This window comes from Glycine soja, chromosome 12, assembly GCF_004193775.1.
Source record: "Glycine soja cultivar W05 chromosome 12, ASM419377v2, whole genome shotgun sequence".
NCBI lineage: Eukaryota > Viridiplantae > Streptophyta > Magnoliopsida > Fabales > Fabaceae > Glycine > Glycine soja.
This window is the reverse complement of record NC_041013.1, coordinates 10,761,734-10,774,255: the sequence shown is the minus strand read 5'-3', so window position 1 is coordinate 10,774,255 and position 12,522 is coordinate 10,761,734. Positions and strand designations below refer to the sequence as shown.

At 31.7% G+C, this 12,522-nt stretch overlaps 1 protein-coding gene across 1 annotated transcript; it reads left to right on the top strand.

Annotated features, from left to right (window-relative positions):
- The first annotated feature begins 7,384 nt into the window (after positions 1 to 7,384).
- On the top strand, positions 7,385 to 12,090 carry LOC114379253 (serine/threonine-protein phosphatase 6 regulatory ankyrin repeat subunit B-like). Its single transcript, XM_028337881.1, has 3 exons — positions 7,385 to 8,178; positions 10,439 to 10,981; positions 11,314 to 12,090. Exons 1-2 carry the CDS (start codon positions 7,443 to 7,445, stop codon positions 10,582 to 10,584), a joined length of 882 nt encoding a protein of 293 aa, XP_028193682.1. The 5' UTR covers positions 7,385 to 7,442; the 3' UTR covers positions 10,585 to 10,981; positions 11,314 to 12,090.
- Positions 12,091 to 12,522: the final 432 nt, after the last annotated feature.

Genomic DNA, 12,522 nt, shown 5'->3' with positions numbered 1-12,522 from the left:
TTTACCTTGATCACGTAGATGCATGCTTTGTTAGGGTCATTCAACAGTGGAAACTGGTCTGATTCTAAAGTCCTTGATAGTATGGGGCTAAGTTGTTGTACTTTCACGAGGAATCGGGGTACAAGAACTTAGTTGTGTATGTGTGTCTTAATGTGGTCCTGGTTGAGTTTAGTCTTACAAGAGGAATCTGCAGATGAGGCTTGATTAGGATTAGGCTAGGCTATCATGAGGAATCGGGGTCTATCAGTCTAGGAGACAACATAGGAATACATGAGCATTGTTAGAAAGAGAACATCCATTTTAGCATCAGGAACCTATTAGGAAGACCAACACGTTCTCTACTTGTTTTTACACAACATTTCTCTTGCGTGATTTTCTTTCTTTTTGCATAGATAGTTTACATACCTGTTCATAACCACAATCATCTTTTCATACCAGACACCTATTTACCAAAATAGCTTGCCAGATAACACAAGTTCCCCGAGAGTTCGATACTTGGTTCTTACCATTTTATACTACTTGTGCGATATGATACACTTGTCGACCGCAAACAACCATCATGTCATCTACATAAACTTCTAAATTCTTTCCGAGCTGGTTTACGAATATCTTGTCCATCAGTCTCTGGTAGGTTGCTTTGACATTCCTAAGACCGAATGGCATGACTGAATAGCAATAATTAGTTGTATCAGTCATGAATACAATTTCCTTCTCATCCTGTTTAAACATCGGGATCTGATTATACCCGAAATATGAATCTAAGAAAATGAGGATGGGGAATCCAGATGCTCTATCAAGTAGGTGATTAATACTTGAAAAGGAGTACGAGTCTTTAGGGCAGGCTTTGTTTAGGTCTATGTAATCAATTCACATTCTCCATTTCTCATTAGACTTCTTTACCATTACCACATTAGCTAACCATGTAGTGTATTGTACCTCTCTGATGAATCATGCACTTAGGAGTTTCTTTGCTTCTTTATCTATGGCTTTTCCCCTTTAGGGATCAAGCTTCTTTTTCTTTGAGATTGGTCTAGCCTCCAGACAGATGGCTAACCTGTGGTTGTGGAACTTGGGGTCGATTCCTGGCTTGTTTGATGCTGACCATCCAAAAAGGTTGACATTCTTTGTTAGTACTTAGGATATGGATCATTCTATTTCTTTATTCATCTAGCATCCGAGTTTGGTGCATTGAGATGGCTCGTTGCTGAGTTGGAAGGACTTAACCTCTTTAGTGGGTTCCAATTTCTTCTCAGCTTTTCTTTGATCAAGTTTGGTTTCTCCCAAGTTGCTATTGAGAGAGGTGCATGCTACTAGTTATACTTTGGGATTTGCCACTTTTTTTCCTTTGGCAATTTTGAGGCTTACCGCATAACATTCAATTGCAGTCATTTGATTAACTATGACTGATAATTTTCCCATCCTTACTCAGGAACTTCATTGCCAGATAAGGAGTTGAAATGATGGCCCCTAACTCGTTCAATGAAAGACCTTCTATCAATATATTCTAAGAAGTCAAGGTGTCAACTAGAAGGTACTTGATCATGATTGACTTTGATCCCCTTTCATCTCTGAAAGTATTTAACAAGTGCATATATGTTATTGTGTTTGTTTTCTCTCTTGTGAAACCTATGAGTTGCTCTGAGAATGACTCAATATGCTTTTCTGGTATGCCTAGTTGTTTAAAGGCCAACCAGTATAGGTCATCGGCCAAACTTCCATTATCAAGTAGGACTTTCCACATTAAGAAGTTAGCAACCTCTATCTTGGCCACCATGGGATCGTAGTGACATTGGTTTATCCCCTCGAAATCTTCATTAGTGAAAGTGATGGGGGGGTAGGCTCCTTGTGGGCTTTTTTTCAACTGCAACCGGGTTAACAAGCTTAAGGTTGCAGACATAGCCCTTGCGTGTTGAGTTTGAATTTCCTCCCCTTGTGAATCCTCCGACTATTGTGTTGATTACACCTTGAAGCCGAGTTTTGGGTTGGGGATTCTTGCCCTGACATTATGTTTTTGTTGCCTTACAAGTCCTGTTGTGTTCTAGATGCTTCTATCTTGATTCCTTTCGCATTCCTTATTACGTGATGGGTCTTTGACAAACTTCTACAGATGCCCCTCTTGGATCAATCTCTCTATTTTATCCTTAACGCTAGTACAATCTTCAGTGTTGTGACCAGCAACTTGATGATATTGGTAGTACTTGGACCTATCAGCTCCTGGTGAAGGTCGATTCTTAGCTGGCAACTACTACAAGCTTCCTTTACAACTTAGCCTTAACTCTCTGTCAGTGGAGTGTAGTGGCTGAATTTGGATCGGGGCGGTCTATCAATTCTGAATTTTCCTCGACTACAGCTGCTTTCGATCTTCACTTCTCAGTTCACCGACTTCCTTGAGGATTATCCCTGCACTTTCTCTCAGAACATGGTTTTCTCTTCCATCTAAATGAATCTGATAGCCCTTGCTCTCAACTCATGCAATGTTGCCAGCAGTTTTTTGCATAGGCTGTCCGAGAAGGGATCAAAGTTTAGTGCAATAATCATTGAAGTGAGTGTGACTTTGGGGCTCAAGTTCTGAGTCTGAACTGAGATTGATGAGTACCTCTCCATGAATTTGAAAAGTGATTCATCTTCTTCTCATCTAATGTCAGCAAGTGCCACATTCGTCAAATGATGTGGTTTGTTCATTGCTTATTATGCTCCAAAACATGCGATAAGCGTTGCAAAATGAATCTATGGAGTTTTTTTGACAATTAAGTATACCAAGGGAGTGCTACACCCTTCAACATTATAGGAAACACTCGACACATGATTGCGTCATCATTCGTGAACAGATTCATCTGTGTGACAAATGCATCCATGTGTTCATCTGAGTCCGAGAGTCCATTGTAATGATCGATATTCAACGATTTCCTTCTAGGTGGGAGTTGAGCCTCCATTATTTCGCTGATGAAAAGATGCAACCAAGTGTTAGCGTTTATTGTTTTCTAGACTAGTTGTGCGGGGGTTCCTTTTCACCATGTTGTATCAGCCGTGTTTGTCCTAGCCAGATGGGTCTGGTGGGTTGATGTTGTCACAATTGAGTTTGCATTCTGGTCCTCTTAAATCTTTAGATATTGCTCTTTAAAATTGGTATGCTCTTTTCGAAGATCTTCCATCTCCTGAGTGTTTCTTTTCTTCAAGAAGTGCATCTCTCTTTGTAGGGCAACGATTAACGAGTGATCATCAAGCTCCCGACATGAAGGACTCCTCATGTTTGTTGGGTTCCCCTTTTTAGAGGCACCAATGACAAGTGTCCCCTTTACGGTGAATTCCTGTCGGATGGTCGATTTCCCTGAAGGATGGTGTTGGTTTTATTGTCATTTGTAGCCATTGCTGATGTAGTGGTCAAAGGAGAAGTTTTTCTTTGGTCCCATGGTGGGAGCCAAATGTTCTTATTATATTTGGAAAAACATTTTCACGACGACAATCCTCCGTGGACTCCTCCATGTACAGTGGTAGGGCGTACCTGCAAAGACACTTTGACACTCAAGTTAGCGATGTAGAAGTATACATGTATCATAATATAGGTTAGATTAAGAGTTGATTTACCTAAACCATGTCGATTCCCTTTTATAGAGGTGAAATTAGATGATAAGATCTCAAATATCTTTCTAAGATATAATATAAAATAAAAATATATGATTTTATCTTATCTTTTCTCTAATAATAGATAACATATATCTTTAGGGGATATCTTTGCTTTTTTATAAAAGATGAAGTTTTCTTCTTTTCTTAATTAAATCCACTCAAATTCTATGAATCTAATAAACCTACTCGATCAACCATTGAGTATATTAAGTATAGAGGTTTGTTGAGTTCAAGTACTACATAGTCTACATAGAAAATTTCACAATAATAACGAATTCGCAACTCATTTTCTTTTTCTTGCAAAGCAAACAAATTAGTATATTGATAGCAATGATTGTCTAAACTCTCAAGATGTTCCCATCACCCAGTTTCGAAACATGCATTATTGGTTGCCCTACAAACATCATGCCTGTACTTGGAAAGGAATCATCTCATTATTTAGTGTATGTTTGATTTGAAGTTGAAAATATTGTAACACATATTTCAATGTAAATTCAACGAATAAAAATAAAATAAATGTAAAAACAATAATTCTAATTCGTTTATAAAATTACTTTTTCTCAAAGTTAATATTGTAATTGCAAACCAAACATACTCAGTCTGCCACAAATGATTATTTACTACCCAGCTTTACAATCTTTAGGGATAAAACATAAATAACACTTGACAAGGTGACCACAATAACTACAATTACGTCAGCAAGCAATTGTAGGGATCCAAATTCCATACGTACAATGATAAGTCGAACCCCTTCATTAATATATTTATGGCATTACATATTTATTTTCATCAAAATATGATACTTTCTCGGTTATTTTCATGAACACTATTTAATTTATATTTATTAATTAAAATAATTAAATTTTTTGTTTTGTTTTGTAGGAGTTACAATATAATTTTGTGTCAATTAAGAAATTGAATTTATTTTTATATTTTTAATTATGTTTATTTTAACTTAATATATTGTATAATTTTAAAATATACATTTGATTATCATCAATTAATCATAATTTAATTCCAATTATAGGTTAAAATATATTATGAACTAGTTGGTTGAATGACTTGTTTAAAATAGTTTCTCTTTTTTTTTTTGTTGTTGAAAAAATAGTTTCTCTTTGAAACCCTGTACGAAAGTTTGTGTTGATCTAGATATCAGAATTAAAGAAATCTAAAAAGTTGGTAAGCCATCCAAAAATATAAATATACTGTATATTGCAGTCTCCACTGAATCAGCAAAGAAATTAAGATTGTCATGTTGACTTTTTTATATTGGCCTCGCTGTCCCAAAGGAAGAATGCATCCTCATTCAAACAGTAACGTGAGTTTAAATTTATTATAAAGGTTACTTTGGACTAATTAAGGCGCGTAACAGTAAGAAGAGTTATTGGTAATTATTTTGACACACTCTGAAGGTTTTTGTTTTTTTTAGAGTTGAGGGGACACATGATATACACGCAAGCTGAATACTCCCTTCAACCACGTATTCATCCAAACGAAAACGAAGTATTCTCCTCAAACGGTACGTCTTGGCTCTTAACATATGCAAACAACGGGTAATATTCGACTGTGATTATCACCAATAAACTATTTAAAGGTAATTGTTTAATTAGAAATACTTAAACATAATTAGAAAATACATTACATAACTAACAATTAATCAAGATGTACAGGCCTATAGATCCAATACCCAATAATAATGTTAGTATAAAAGGGATGAACATCTCACGTAAGAGGATTAATTTATTTTCTAACACTCATTGTATATCATCAATGACTCTGAACCAAACTCTGATTAAAGCATTAAAATATCTTTTACAAGTATCTCTCATTCTTTCGGATGTACACACTCTAGAGGATTTAACAAGAAATCATGAAAGAAGACCATTCGATATAACAGAAGACACTTCGGCAAAATAATATGTGTTTGATCTATTTGTGACAAGTATTGAGCATCTTTCGTTCTTCCATGATAGTAGTGTGGGAACTGAAATAAATTAAACCTAAAATCTAAAGGTTAACATTTTATGAATAAAATGGTTAAAAAAACTGACTTCACGCCAACCAAGTATTATATATGCACCGAATCTTGCCACCTACCATAAACACATTCACATACTACATACTTGGATAATGGTACATGCGAATTAATTATTTAATTCATTAATAAAGTAGTTTTTTATAATAACTGTTATAAAATATTTATCAATTTTATTAATAATTAATTTTTATTGGAGAACCCAGCGGGTCATGGTTAATAAATTCTTCCCTTTCAATCCACATTTTCTCTATCCATAACATTTAAATATAAGATTTTACTTAAAAGTAATGAAATTTAATATCACTTGGACCAACTTGTCCGTTCAAAGTAGTAATTTGTAGATAGATTTTTCCCTAACTAATTGTTATCTCCAACTAGCCAAAAAAAATTATGTATCACCAATTACTTAATTTATATACACTCATTGCGGGTTTATATCTGTTGCGATTACTTTACCAAGTCAAGTTGACTTTAATTTGTAATAAACTCTTTGCAATTGGATTGGCCTTGCTATCAGTCGAACAATAATGCGAGTTTAAATTTTATCGTTGACGTCGTCTTCTAATTCTTCTAATCGTGGTGTGGGAACGCAAATAATTTAGGGTTGAATTACATTTTGGTTTATATAATTGCAATAACTTTCTCTCTTAATTGTTATAGTTTAAATATTTTATTTTGATCTTTATAATTACAATTTGTTAATCCTTTTAGTCTTTGTCATTGTCATCTAAAGTCGTCTAACATGGAAGAAGGTTGCGATCTTTACCAACAAGTTATACGAGAACACTGGGAAGTGGTTGTTGGGAAAGGACATCAGGCGATGCGAACTATCAGAATGTGCGACAAAGAATTTGAAAGTTGTTAGAAGGAAAAAAAATCATGAAAAAGAAACTTTGTTTTAAAATTTATGGCACGGTTAAAAGCCGCCAAAGTCTTTAGCGGTTTTACAACGTTAATTTTAATTTTGTAGTAATTTTAAAGAACTTGGATATAACGACGCTACAAGTACAATAGTATTAAAATATAAGGATTAGCAAAAAAATTATTGTAACTATAAGGAGAAAAATAATAATTAAACCTAAATTAAGGATCAAAGCATAAGTGCATTACAATTCACAACAAGAAAATAATTTTAAAAAAATTAAGTTCACGTCAACAAATAATTTTATATATATGCTTCTAATTAAAAAACACACACACACACACACACAAGAGAGAAACCAAGAGTATTTTTATGAAAGATAATCTTATTTAAATTAAACTATATTCTTAAAATCGTTCTAAAGGCAATATAGTGAGACCTAATTAAAGTAAATTTTAAGAAAGATTTTTTTTTCTTACTTTAAAAAATAAGAAAGTCACATGTTGTGCCTTTTTAGTATCATATGTAATATTTTTTTTTCTTTTAAAAATCTAATAGCAAATAATATTTTGTTAATGAGTCTATAACTTAAATTTTAGTTATTTACTTTTGGGTCGGACCTATGCATTGATGACAAAATTCCTTCCAATATTTATTCATTTAACGTACACAACTACATAACCAATAGTAAAACTCCTTTAATTAAATGAAAACAATGCTTATATTTACAACCATCCTTTGATAATAGTTCATGCGAATTAATTATTTAATTCATCAATAAAATTATTATTATAGACCAATGTATCACTGTTACTAACCACTTAATTTTTATATATAGGTATTGCGGGTTTACATTACAACCTAAATCTTCCATCCTTTAGTTCATTTGATTAAGGCGTTAATCCATTAACCTAAATCATGAATCATTCGCAAAATTCTATCAATTTGGATGATGCAAAACAGAGATGCAGCGAGAGGATGAAGAAACTGAAGAACACACAATTCTCAAGTCAACAAGGTGCAGCAGCTTCACAACCGAGACCACTGCTGCACAAGGAACTTGTTGGGGAGAAAAAAGTTATGAATTCTGAGTTTAATGAAGCTGTTGAAAAAGGAGATATGGATAACTTTGTTAACGTGTTGGAGCAAGTTTGTAGAGAAAGGAACCTACCTTTGTCTGCTGTTTTTGATCAAGTCACCTGGACTGGTGATTCGTTGCTTCATGTGGCAGCAGATAAGGGGAAACAAGATATTGTAGAGCTGATTGCTGATCACTTTCAAGAGCTTCTTATTAGAAGAAACGCTAGAGGTGATACTGCACTTCATGTTGCTGTGAGGTGTATGAACTCCAATATAGTCAAGTTCATTCTCAACAAAGATAAAAAGCTAGCAAAAGAAAAGAATCAATATGGGAACACTCCTTTGCACGAGGCTGTCTACAGTGAGCATGTTGATGTGGTTAATCAGATTTTACTTGCCGATAAGGATGTGGTTCATTCTTTGAACAAGTCAAACCAATCACCGTTATATTTGGCAGTTGCGAATGGGAACTTGGAAATTCTTAATCTTCTATTGGATGTTCCATTACCTTCAGATCTTCCACGGTGCCTTGGAAACTCTCCACTTCATGCAGCCATACTGGAACGGAAGCCTGGTATTCAGTTTTTATTTTTCTTTTCAAATCAATGACTATATATTTATGGTACTTTAATTAAACACTACATATGGACCAGTAATATGGCCCAATAATTAAAATATATAGCTGGTCAGTAGAGTAATCTATACCTTATAAATTGGTTTTGTTAAGTTATATGCAAACCTAAACTATAAGATAGTATTAGAGATTCAGAATCTATCTTAACAATTATTCATGTTGGACTTATCAGGTCATCCATTATCAGACCGCTTGCAGTAGTTTTAGTCCTAAAAACTTCATGTGAGATATCCAATCTTAAATGTGAGGAGGTGTATCAGAGAAATCTTACAAATAAACGGTTTTGTAAAACTGTGTTAGGTCAAATTTAAATTATAAGAATTTCATTAAGTTATGGAGCTGAGTTTATAAGTTTAAACCTGCAAGTTAATCGTATTGCTTACAATTTGTGCGAAGACCACAAAAAATACAGGTTAATTCGTTTAAACGTTTGTTTTTACGTGTTTTTTTTTGTACATTATGAACTAAACACGTTGAAGTTCGCAATCGCAGGTTACAGTCAACACCCGCAAATTATACTTTACATATAATTTGTTATTTTTAGTTAACTTTACTAATATTTTAGTTATTTTATTTTATTTTTTGCCCATATGTTTGTTTATTTAATTTTTTTTGTTAACTATACTTGTCACTTGCATGCCAACTTCGAAGGGGCTAAACATGAGGGAATAATTTCAGGAGCCCATTTGTTTTATAGAGGGTGTTTGTCGCATCTCATGGGAATTTGTAATTAATTAACTAGACTTAAATGGGTCAGCTTGACTCATCTATTAAGAGGGTATGTGAATTGATTTTGATTTTGGTTGGATTTGATAAAATTTATCATGTAATCCAATTAAATTTAAAGGATTGGATTGAGTTAGTTTTTGAAGAAAAAATTAAAATTTAATTCAAATTAATTCATTTGTAAAAGGTTTAAGTTAGATTGGATTATCAGGTCAAAATATTTAATTTTTTCTTGTTATTTTTAAAATCTAAGATTTTTTATAAGCTAAAAATTTTATTAAACAAAATATCGAATACATTATTTATAATTATTAAGTGTAATCAAATAGTGAAAGAAAAGATCATCAAAGGAATTATATTATTATCATCATCATCACATAGACAAACATACTATATTAAACATAATTTAAAAATTAAAATATAATAAACAAGTTCAAACATCATATTCACAAAGCCTAAAAATCCAAAAATTAAAACTATTATAGTATAGTTTAAAAATTCCAATGTTATTAAATAGTCAAATGAATAATGCTACTAAAACTTCAACTATATCTATAATAGTTTGAAAAAAATGAAAAACAAAAAAATGTTTTATAATTAACTAAGAGTTAAAATCCTAATTTTGTGAGATAATTGAGTAAAATCACAAGAATTGATGAGAAAAGAAGAAACGGTCTCACTGTTAATTACTAAGTCTAATAATAATAATTGATTTTTTAAAATTTTAAAATATTATATATTAAATAAATAATAAAAATAAAAAATTATTCCAAATTATAACGTTTATTTTCTTTTTCGATATGAATTTTACATAATAGGGAGGTTGTTTCATTTTTTTCTATTTCTACTTTAAATTTATATTTTCATATTTATTTATAAATTTCATAATAATAATTTAATACAAATTAACGGGTCAACAAGTCATGTTAACACCTCATGGTATTAAAATTTGTAATTCAATTCAAAACTCAACAAATTTAAATGAGTTGTGTTAAATTTTACCCCAATACAAAAAAAATACCTAACTAAATTAAAATTGTTTAAATTAATTTTAATTAATTCAGATATACAGGTACATGTAAACACTCCTACCATCTATATCCAGCCTACTTATACTTATAATATGATCGACCATGAAAATTACAAAATAAGTTAGAAATAACTTATTACAATAGAATTCACCATAAAACTTGTTTAAATAAGTTAAAAATATATATAAAAAAGTCATAGGTCCAACTGAATTCAGATATAAACTTTGGTAAATGCAACCGTAAATAAGAAGAATTAGACATCTAAATATATTAACAAGCTATAACTTAAATTTTATTAGAAAATATATTCTTCATCATAAATGTAAAAAAATTATTTAATTTTTAAATAATTAAAATATTTAATAGAATATATTTAATATTCTCTAATCTGCCCATAGCAAACTCCTAATCAAATTATTTTACTTTGTTTTGTTCAACTGTAGATCTAATAAAACATATACTAGTGGAAAGACCTGAGCTAGTTTATTTAAGGGATGAAGATGGAGGTACTCCCCTGCATTATGCAGCTTACATTGGTTATGGTCAAGGATTTCATATACTCTTAGAAAATTCATCAAAAAACTCATGAAATTGTCTTGGAAGCGAACAAGAAAGGTCATCTTCCTATTCACCTTGCTGGCAAAAGAGGTCATGTTGAGGTTGTCCAAAATTTCCTTCAACGTGACTGGAATATTAATCCTTTTGTTCTCCTGAATCAAAAGGGTCAAAACATTCTTCACGTTGCTGCAAAGAATGGAAGAAGTGATGTGGTGCGATGCCTAATGAAAAATTGGAAGATTGATCAATCTACTATAAACCAGAAAGACTGTGATGGGAACACACCGTTGCATTTGGCTTCAAAAAATTTATTTCCTAAAGTTTTGTACTTTATTACACAAGATAGGAGGACTAATATGAATCTCTTGAATAACAACGGGTTAACAGCTCGAGATATCGTTAACAACAATCAACTGGCGATTCGAAAGGTATGTTGAATTAATAATTAATATCAAGGGAAGAAGTGGTTAAGACTTTATATTGATTTCATGCAATATAGTAATAGGTTTCAATAGATGAAAAAAGATGACATAGAATCATATAAAAAGACATGAAATAATATTAAATTTTATCATTTGAGATATGAATATCAATTATATTTGATACGAAATAGAGTATTATAGTAGTACCGTTTGAAATACTCTTTGGTTTCACTATATTCTACTGCATACTATTTCATTTAATTCTATCATTAGATATCACTAATCACAACATGAAAGAAGCTGGTGTTAATGACGCATAACTTCAAATTGTGATGTAGTTTCTAGCCAATCGAGTGTTAAAAGAAGCTGGTGTCCCCTTGAAAGTAAAAGATATGTTGCGTTCTCAACATAAACAATCACCCAGAACAGAATTGAGCTTAAAAGATCTCCTGACCACATTTTTAGTTGTGGCCACATTGATGGTAACTGTGACATTTGCAGCTGCTTTCACTATGCCAGGAGGTGTATACGGTCCTGATGATCCAAACCCAAAAAATAGAGGGACAGCAATTTTCGCTCATAAACCGTTATTCTGGGTATTCACCATCTTCAACATAATAGCTATGTATAGCTCTGTCATTGCATGTGGACTTATGTTGTTGGCTTTTGTTTTTGATCATAAATTGGCAACACAAGCAACTACGATTGCAATGGGTGGTTTGGTTCTTGCTTTTTTGACAGTGCCGGTGGCATTTATGGCGGCTGTACGTCTAGTTGTGGCCAATAACTTTACACTTGCCCTTATTATAACTGTTATTGGAGTCCTGTACAGTTCCATCATCTTGTTGTGTTTGGTTTTTGGTTTTTTTCCAATTGGATATAGCCCTCCTCAAGTTGCTAAACTCGTTCTTCGGATTTTAATTACATTAATAAACTATGATGATAAGCCTAGAGATTCAGTTTCTCAGAAAGAGGACAAAATGAGGAAGGACAATTAACTAGAGGAGCATGTGTAATAAGGAGATTAAACCACATGCTAGTGTTTATTGTATTGCTTTTACATGCACACAATGGTAAGGAGAATAAAAATTAAAATTTCAGCTTTGTTGTGTTTATTGTATTGCGTTTTTCCCACAAGGGCGAATCAGCTGTTAAGGAGTCATTTTTTAATTTTAAAAATTATTAAATGAGGATAAATTTTTAAATAATTATCTAAAAACAAATAAATCTTAAAATATCTTACAAATTTTAAATTTAAAGTTTAATTTTATGACTTTTTTTTACTAAAATTTAAAGAAATTTATGACTTTTTAAGTTTTATAAGATTTGAAGTGGTAAATTATTTACGACGGTAAAGTCGTAAATATTTTATTTAAGTTAATGTTTTTATTTTTAGTTTTATTTTATATTTTTTATATTGTTTTATTTAATAATTTTTTAATATTTTATTTAATATTTTTTATATTTTTGTAAGTTTTTTACTTAATATTTTTATATATTTTTTATTTAATATTTTCTATATGATTTATTTTATTTTATTTTATGTA

Coding starts and splice junctions, on each gene's coding strand:
- LOC114379253 (XM_028337881.1), top strand. CDS start 7,443: ATGAATCATTCGCAAAATTCTATCAATTTGGATGATGCAAAACAGAGA. Junction 8,179..10,438: donor CATACTGGAACGGAAGCCTG/GTATTCAGTTTT, acceptor GTTCAACTGTAG/ATCTAATAAAACATATACTA.